The sequence below is a fragment of the Falco cherrug genome, chromosome 10 (assembly GCF_023634085.1).
Source record: "Falco cherrug isolate bFalChe1 chromosome 10, bFalChe1.pri, whole genome shotgun sequence".
Lineage (NCBI taxonomy): Eukaryota > Metazoa > Chordata > Aves > Falconiformes > Falconidae > Falco > Falco cherrug.
This window is the reverse complement of record NC_073706.1, coordinates 20,673,742-20,682,986: the sequence shown is the minus strand read 5'-3', so window position 1 is coordinate 20,682,986 and position 9,245 is coordinate 20,673,742. Positions and strand designations below refer to the sequence as shown.

Genomic DNA, 9,245 nt, shown 5'->3' with positions numbered 1-9,245 from the left:
CCCGCACTGATTTATGCAGGAGCCGCAGAGGGCGCCGGGAGAAGCAGGAGGCGGTGGAGCTCGGTGCTGGCGGGTCGGGGGCCGGCGGCGGCGATCGAGGCTCTCCGAGCGCGCAGGGCCTTTGCCGCCCCCTGAGGCCGCGGCGGCACCGCCGGGCCCGGGACGCGGCGCGACGCAGCGGCACCTACCTCGGCCTCAGCCGGCCCCCTCGCCGGCCACCACGGACGTGGAGGAGGAGGAGGCGGCGGCGGCGGGCGGAGCCGGGCCGGGCCCGAAGGGACGCGAGTGCGCCCGCCGCGGGGGAGCCTGCCCCGCCGCTCGGTAGGGGCCGCAGGGAGCGCTCGCTCGGCCCTCGCGGCGCCGGGGCCTCCGCGGCCGGGCTCGCCCCTCAGGGGCCGCGCTCAGCCCGAGCCGGCTACGTGCGGGCAGCCGCGGGGCCGCGCTCCCGGCGCCGCTGGGGCCTCTGGCGGGGAGGGAGGGAGGCCCGGCCCGGCGCTGCCCGTGAGGGGCGGAGGGGGGGCAGAGAAGCTCCGTCTCCTCGGCCAGCATCTTCCTTTGTCGGGCCCTGCCGCGGGACGAGGAGCGGCGAGACCCGGGCGGCGAGCTGCCGGTGCCGCCGCCGCCTCCCTTCGGGGCCTTCCCCCCGCCGGTGCCGGGCGCTGCCGCCGCTCGGCCGGTGCCTGCCGCCCCTCTCGGTTGGATTTCTGGGCTCGGGAGCACCGCCGGTGGGACAGGCCGGGGCGAGAGCGGGTGGCGGACTAACGCCGAGGAACAACAGGTCGCCGTTCTCCTCGCCTTCCAGAGCGATACCGGCGCCTGGCTCTTGGGATTATAAATGTTTGAACTAAGACCCAGGGAACTGGAAGGAGAGCCTCCCGTTGGAATTAATAGAAGAGAAAAGAAGGGAGGTTTCTCCAGATCTTTTACGAGAAAGCTCCTGCCGTTTTTCCATGCTGTCTGTACTCTGTTTAATAATGCGATTGTGACCTGAAAGGAATTTATGAGCGATGAACTATTGAAGCTTGTTGCACCACTGCATCAGACTACATTTTTTTTGTATTTTTTTTTCCACCTCAGCACATGATTCCCCCATCCCAGCTGTTGCAGGACCTATGGGCCAGTAATAGAGGAATGGGAAGTTGAGACAGTTTATTTTCACATTCTTCTGTTCTGGGGACTTGGCTAGTTAGCTGAAGCCGCTACTGCTGCTTTTTACTGAGTCTGCTCTTTTTCTCAGCAGATTTATTTGTTTTCATGTGCACGGGGCGTTTCAATTAAATAGATGTTGGACTAGTGCTGAATGGATGCTTTGCAATCCAGAAGGTTTTTTGGGATAACAAAAAGCTACTAAAACCAGAGAAGAACTGGTACTGCAGGAAACCTGGGGCCTGTTTTCCAAGCCTTTTTATTTTATTGAGCAAGGTAAATAATGTAGTGGTGTTGAAAATACAAGGCTTATGGTAATCATGCATGAAAATGTTACAAAGCACTTCAGGCTGTTCCAGGTATTTCAAGGGATTGAGAGTGCCCACAGTAAGGCTCAGAATAAGTTTAATTGTTCTTTAAAAGGTTCAGATATGAGTGTGAAATTCAAGGCTGAGAACAAACTTTGTGGTACCAGAGATGTTGAGAGAACTATTTTTTTCTGATTTACCTTAGGTTCTTGTAGTTTGTGATGTTGAGAGAGGCTGTCTGAAGAACTTCAGAGTCTTAGTGGTTCAGTGAGTGTGTGCTGTAGTTACATTTGTGGTTCTTTTCTGTGCTTTTAAAAAAACTGATGCCTTAGCCTCATGTAAGGATCTTGTTGGGGTCTCTTAAAAGTCCTGCCAGTTTAACAGTAGTGCAGTACTTATGTTTGCATTATTAACCGTATTCATACTCTGCCTTTAATTACTTTTGCTTACCTTTACTTTTGTTATCCACAGTGACAGCTGCTGCTACTTTTTTTTTTTTTTGCTTTTTATCATTCTTTGCATGTGTATCTCCTGAATTGGACTGTTTGGATTTGCCACTTATTTACATGCATCACTTTTACCATAGACTTTCTACAGTCAGCAGAAGCTCAAAGTACTGTTTTAGATGCTATCTTTGTATGTTTCAAGCGTTGGAAGCAGCAGATAATGATTCTCAAAATATGCAATGTAATCAGTTATTGGTATAAGGCTATAATTTTTGGTGGCATGCTGCATGCCTTATCTTTGTTTTTTTAAAGATCTCAGCAGCAGTGTGCTCTTAACAAAAATATAAATCCATTAAAATGAGATCACAGTGTGAAACGTAGCTTTAAAAATCTGGTTTTGCAAGAAGTCACAAGATTCTCATTATGAAGTGGTGTCTTGATTAAATTGATTGTATACCTTTTCTCCTGCAGTCTTAATGAAATAGTGACAAATGCTAAGGTGTTGTCAACCTTTGCTGATGCTATCATTGGGAAAACTAAGTTGGTATTATGGGTATCCAAAGTTCCTTTGCTTATCCTGTTTAGATTTGTTTGACTTAAATTTATGGTCTTTGTTTTGTCTTATTTTGTTTCAAGATGATGTGTGAGGTGATGCCAACCATCAGTGAGGCAGAGATTCCCTCTGGGGGAAATGGAGGCCATGGTTCAGGTTCCCCGTTACAGTCAGATGCTGATTCCCATTTTGAGCAATTAATGGTATCCATGTTGGAAGAAAGGGATCGCCTTCTGGAAACACTAAGAGAAACTCAGGAGACACTAGCGTTGACCCAGGGCAAGCTACATGAAGTTGGTCATGAGAGAGATTCCTTGCAGAGACAGCTCAATACTGCACTTCCACAGGTATGGACATTTTGAAAGGAAGGTATCTTTTGATAATTTTTTGTATTCTTTGTGGTATGTTGTTGGCTTTTTGTATGTTTAATTTATTGAAGAGTCAGGTTAAGTTAGGGGAAGATGAATATGGCTTAGTACTTTCCTGAGGTATCTGTTGGTGCTTGCTCACTTTGGGAAAGATCTATCAGCAAGGTGAGCGGGGAAGGTCAGCCCTTTCTCTCTGGTATGCTTTCCCAGTTTCTATAATTTTTGGTTTAGCTTGAGTGTGAAATTGTATCTACATAGTTTTGTTTAATAGAACTTGATGGACTCCCATCTGTCACTGGTATTTATTTTTTTCTATGTTGTTTCTAACAGCCTGATTCATTCATGTGCTTAAGAATTACTTGCAGGCCATTCTGATACCGCTATGGACTTAGGGTTAAAAAACTTGAAAAGTTTAAGACTGCTACCTTGTGAATACATGCTGAGTTTCCATGGCAGTGTAGAAGTCCAAGTGGGGTGTTTAACTCATTTACTTCAGTGTGGAGAGTTTGGATTTGTTTTGCTGGGTGGTTTCTTTTTGGTCTTGCTAGGAGTTACTAATTATTGCCTGCTGGAGGATGCAGTGTGCCAGCATACAGCTTGTACTGCTAAATGTGTTACGTGGGGCAGTAGTGTGTAGTTAGGAAAGGTGATTGGTGTCTCAGAACTTCTCGGGTTTTATCCATTCTAGTAAAAAGAATACGACTGAACTTTGTTCACTCTGAAAAGCATTTGGTTGTAGGCAAAGCAGAGGCCGCTTTCAGGTGTCGGGTAACTGTTGATAGTCTTGCACTTTCTAGCGTGGTTGGTTGCTGTCCCAAGTATGTCATGATGATGTTATACTTGCATATATACTCCAAGAATACTTCTTATTTTTACAGATGTTTATATATCCTTAAATATTGTAGTTGCTGTTTATACCCTTTAAAACTAGTTTTAAACCCTTCTGTTTCTGCTGCTGTTATTATAATGTAATCACTGTATGATTCCTGGCATGGTAATTGGTACTGGTAATTGCTGAGGGATAGAAACTAAAAAGCAATACATGTTAATCTAGTTGTGTTACAATGCTATGATGAAAATCAGAAAGAAGAAGTTTTCACCCTTTGCTGCTCCCTGTGTTAAATCATGTGCTGCAGGCAAATATCGTTCTTTGGGGTTTTTGTTGTAATAATTGTGGCTTCCCTTTAGCCGCTCTTTCAGGTCTGCTACATTAATGGATGCCATTAACCAGTTGTATGATCTGTAAAGTATTATACTTGAATTTGTGGCTGAGTCACCTGGGCTTTAAGCTGTACTGTTACTCTTTTCCCTTTTCAATTCTCAGCTTTCCTTCCTAAATCTAGTAAGCTACTCTACATGTAAATGTTTATTTCTAAATATTCTGAAAAATTAATGCAGTTAAGAAAACAAATCCCTTTTTCAATGATGTCATAGTTGTATGGTTACATGTGAAATCTGTAGGAAAGCAAGTCTCATAGTTCAGTTGAGAGAGAAATTTTACTGCAGTTTTATCTAAATACACAGCAGTGCATGGATTTTTTTAGAGTGCTGTTGAAAAATACTGTTGTCATGGTCTGTCACTTTTGTCCTCAGTGGTGCTTAAACCCAAATGATTGCCGAAGGTGACAGTTGATGGTGCTTTCAAAAGTAAAAAAATATTTTGATATTCTTGCTACAGTCAGAAATAACCTCTGTGTTTGACAAGCTTTTGTTGTTATGGTAGAGTCAGTTACTTCATAGGTGTAAATTTCTGATGAGGTGAAACAATGTTTTACTTAAATTCTAATAAGTGCTCACTAGGAAGACTCTGTGGTGACTGTAGTATTTGAAACTATTCAAACTTCTTTTGTTAATTATTTCAAGCTGAGCATTCTTTTGAACTACTGTCTCAAATGACCCATTGTTTAGCTGTGTATTTTAAGGAAGGGTAGAAGCAGGATAACTTTAAATTTACTGACAATGGTGTTATATTTTTTCAGGAGGAAGGGATTTAGTAATGTACTTTTTAATTCTTTTTTTTATCATAGTAGTTGTATTTGATTTGGTAGAGTGATGAAAATCAGTTTAACTAGTTGTGCAAATACTAGTATAATTGCATGAATTACTAAATCACTATGTAACCAATGTAGTATTTCTCCCTCGGATTTGGCATGTAACTTGTCTTTGCAGTTGACTTTGGAGTACTTTATCTTAAGGAGTTATTGAATTGAATTGTTTGTACACTTTTCTTGTTTCATATATTTAGCTGAATCAGCCACTTAGACCATTCTGATGATTGATGGAAATTCCTAGTATAAAAGAAGGAATGCCAGATTGATTGCTTCTGTACCAGAACTATTACTCTGTTTTTACTATGAAGACACTCAATTTCTAATGGCATTCTTGTACTTAATTCCTTACATTCACTAAGTTTCTGTGTATAAGGAAGAGGCTTATAGTGGTTTGTATATAGTTACAAAATGGCAGATTGGTACTTGTGTATTTGCAAGTCTTGTAGATTATAAAAGTAAATGCAATTTATTCTGCAGCAGTGATGCACGTTTTCTGAAGTGTCAGTGAAGCAGACTTTTCTAGTGTACTTGTGGGCTGCTGGTCAGCTAGTAATTTAAAGGCATCAGTTCTAGTTCACGTAAACCTGAAGCAGCTATTTAGATTAAGAAGACTTTTGTTGCGGATGTCTTAAGAGATGACAGAAGAGCATTTTAATCTTATATAGATATGCTTTATTTGTTACATTTACAGAGTAAAACTGGCAACTTGTTTTTAGTATGAACAGCTGGAAATGAAATACGTCAACCTTGTCTTGATAAAATGATTGGATTCTTGGCAATGCTTCTTGTTTTCTGGGAGTTACCATCTATTACAACTTACCCTAGTCAAACTGTACTTTGACCTTGGAAGATGAACTCAAGAAATCAAATTGCTTTGCTAGAATGTAAAATTAACTTTATTCTTCCTAGAATTTTTTACAGAAAAAATGAAATAGCATTTTTTTGCTTTGAGAACTTAGAGTACTTTTATTTTTAATGTAAATACATTCAGTTATGATTTAATTATGGTCTTAGTGGATTTAATTATGCTCTTTATGTGCCTTCTAGAGCGTATTCTAAAAAATTCAGAATTTTTGTGCTTAAAATGTGTAAGTTAATCTGTGAAACATACAGGATCTACTGCATTTAAACATTACATTTTGAACTTACGGTAGATGAGGTCCAAGTGACTCCCAGTTCCTGCTATTAAGATGATGCAGGCTAGGGTTCATTTTACTGTTAGACTTTCATGTAGATGTTCCTGTAAATGGCAACAAGATGCTTACTTTATGTGGACAAGACTAGAGTTTAATATACAGAGACTCTGGTACCTAGCACAAATGAAAGCACAGTTGATGAATTCACAGCAACTTTTACCAGGATGACAATTTTAATATGTATGTTAAGAATTTTATAAGCTAATGTAAAAATATTGTGCTTCTGTAATACAGCAACACTCTTATTAAGATCCATCATAATGTTGGGCTTCTGATCTTTTGGTCTTAAATTTATCATACTTTATTTTCATTTCTGTGCAAGGTAAGTAAAATAAGTTAGAAGTTTTTTCTGTATTTGTGATGGTCATGTTCCAGCTTCAGTATTCAGCAATGTATATGTAGGGGCAGATGAGAACCTTCAGAGGCTGTGTATGTCTGTGTGTAAATAAAGAGCACTTTAATATGGAGTTAAAATGTGGAAAAAAAAAAGCTGTCTGTAATTTTGGTTTGGCTTCAGCTTTACTGGGTTGCCCATCATGTCTTAAAGTGAGGCCACCTTTAGTTGCTTTCTATCTATAGTAAATATTTTATCACTGCTACACACTTCAAAGTAGCGTGTGTCTGTTTATATTTGTATTCAATTAAGTTCAGGTATGTCTCCATAGAAAGATCTTCCTGGACAATCTCAGAAATACTGTTTGATGGCTTGGATATAAGAAACAGCTGAGCACTTGGTCTGAAGACTGCCCTGGCATTGTTTTATAATGATGAACAACAGGATTTAGTTGCCGTTTTTAATAATGATGTTATTTGGATTTCCTCCAGACAAGTTTTAAATACTACAGGATGTCATAGGTTTAGAAATGAGGTTTTGAATTGTACATAATATGAAGGACACAGTTGCAGAAAGTACATTAAGTAAAGGGCTTGCCAAACTTCACAGCAGCTGAAATTTCCTTAGCATTTTAAGTGCAGCTCCATTTACAGTATTCACAACTGTTCAGCCTTGAGGTGACATAGCTGATACTTCCTACTGTAGCAAGATGTGGAACTGACTTCTAGATAAAAATTAGTCTCAGCAGAGCGCCCTGTGTCTAGAAACGATAGAGATTGAGAAGGATTTCAGATGTGCAAATGTGTGTCAGAGCAGACATCTTCCACCGCTTTCATCCCATTCTGACAGCAAAGATGAATGTGACTTTCTGTTGCATTTTAGACAGCTATACTTTTAGTTTTGTCTGTGTTGAGTTTCAGTTGCTAAATCTTACTTGGCTGTTACTGTTAGTAAATTACTGGATATATTTGTCTTTATCTATGCTAGTTTATGTCAGATGGAGATAGGAGCTCAGAATTCTTCACTGACTGTTTCAATGAACCTCAATGTCCCTAACATTTCTTTCTTTGCAAGGCATAGAAACAGACAACTTTTGTCCTAAACCTTCAGAATATGAAGTTTTCTGAAAGTATGCTCTATGATCAGGCCAAAAGAGGAGTAGCTGCACCTAAATAATATAGTGGAGTATATTGAGGACCAAGTCTCTAGCATTTGTCTGACTTCCGAGTTTTTTACTTAAATATGTTTTGGTGAGTTTGTTTATTAAAACATCCTGCCCTTACCCAGCAGACATCTGCTTGCCTGTTGGTAGCAACTTGCTGTTTATACTGTGCTTTTCATTTAGGTTACCTTGATTATAAATAGATGTTCTAGGTAGATAAAATTTAGAATTAGTTTTAAGTTTTCTTGTATTTGAGGATGAACAGTGCTGTTATGATGTCCTATCAGTCCCTTTAATAAAAAGGTTTTATGAAGTCTAAACCTATTGTTTTTATTTTTCTTAGTTTATTTGTAGGAAGAATGTTTTGATGACTACACAGAAATGCCTTTTGTTTGTTTTTAGTGAGTGGATGTAGCCCTGAAAGATGAGCTAGTGATTATTTTTTCCTACTGTTCTGGCACAATGTACCAAATGTCTGATAATGGGTTTATTAATGTTTGGTGTACTATAGTCTAACTTGCAATCTAACAAGCAGGCTGTATATAAGCTTGAGTTAAAAGAGCTATAGTAAAAACAAGTTGTTTTAAAAATATATGGTATATTTAGAACCAGGTGATCTTCACATATATACTCATTGCTAACTTGCCTGTAGCCTCTTGTACAACAGGTAGTGTTTATTTTGGTATTCTGAGAATTCTTTGTCTGCAAGCCCTTCTGTTTTTTCTCTATTCTTCTTAAGAGTATAACTAAAACCTACTTATAAAACTTTTATTAGCAAGACTTAAAGATTCAGTGTGGCTACGAAGTTGCAATTTCCATCTAGATGTTTAAAAAAAAAAAACTTGCATTTTTTTTTAAAGACAAATAAGAATTTAAAAATAAAATTCTCCATACCCCCTTACAAGTTCTTAGTGTTTTAATGTCCACTGGCTTGTGACTTTGGTTTCTCCTTTCCAGTATTTGTTTAGGAGAGGTGGATATTGGTTTTACTAACTGTAGGATTTGATCTTAGAATTAAGAGTATGCATTTGTTTGAGTTTTGATATAAGCAAGTAGTTAAAAATGTCAGAAAACTTGCATCTTTGCAGAGAACATTTTAGCTGTCTGTTAGTAACTTCAGGTTTTGCTGTTCCTAAGTTAATACTATATACCAGAACTCAATTAATATACTTCACACTTTAACTTAATTTTGCTTTTATATGATAGAGGTCTTCATGTGAGCTGCTTCTAGCAATGTAGACAGCTTAAGTCACTTTAAGTCTGTAAGGCTGACTGGTAGCTGTTGACATATATTAGAAAATACTTAGTGTAATCTCTTGCGCATATGGATCTCAAGCTACAAATACTGAGAAGGGATAAACTTGAATTGTGTATGTCAGGTAATCTGGGTGTTTGTAACTTTCTATGTGGATTTTTTTTTTTTAAACCCCACTGTGGATTCTCCAAGTGTAAATGGGGAAAAGTGTGGCAATTCTTGCCAAGAAAAATGTTTTCACATTCTCCAGGCTGAAAGGAGAATTATTATTTTGCTGTTGAGTGGAGTGAGTTCTTTTATTCAAGGTGACTTTTTCACAGGAGCATTGGGAAATACTGTTTCTGCATTTTTGTAAACTCCAGGTAGTTGTGTAGTGAGCTGAATACATAGCTGTAGGTTACATGGGGAGATTACTCTCCTGGTTCG

The 9,245-nt window shown here is 39.6% G+C and overlaps 1 protein-coding gene across 6 annotated transcripts in view; it reads left to right on the top strand.

Moving 5' to 3' along the window:
* Nucleotides 1-23: 23 nt before the first annotated feature.
* Nucleotides 24-9,245, top strand: part of PPFIA1 (PTPRF interacting protein alpha 1) — a 61,428-nt gene continuing 52,206 nt past the window's right edge. For 3 of the 6 annotated variants that reach the window (XM_055722855.1, XM_055722858.1, XM_055722854.1), the window contains exon 1: nucleotides 2,537-2,800. In XM_055722855.1, the coding sequence (XP_055578830.1) occupies nucleotides 2,537-2,800 (264 nt within the window). Of the gene's footprint in view, nucleotides 322-351; nucleotides 1,423-2,536; nucleotides 2,801-9,245 lie in introns of those variants that run through there. The other 3 variants (XM_055722853.1, XM_055722852.1, XM_055722859.1) reach the window with 3 other exon arrangements.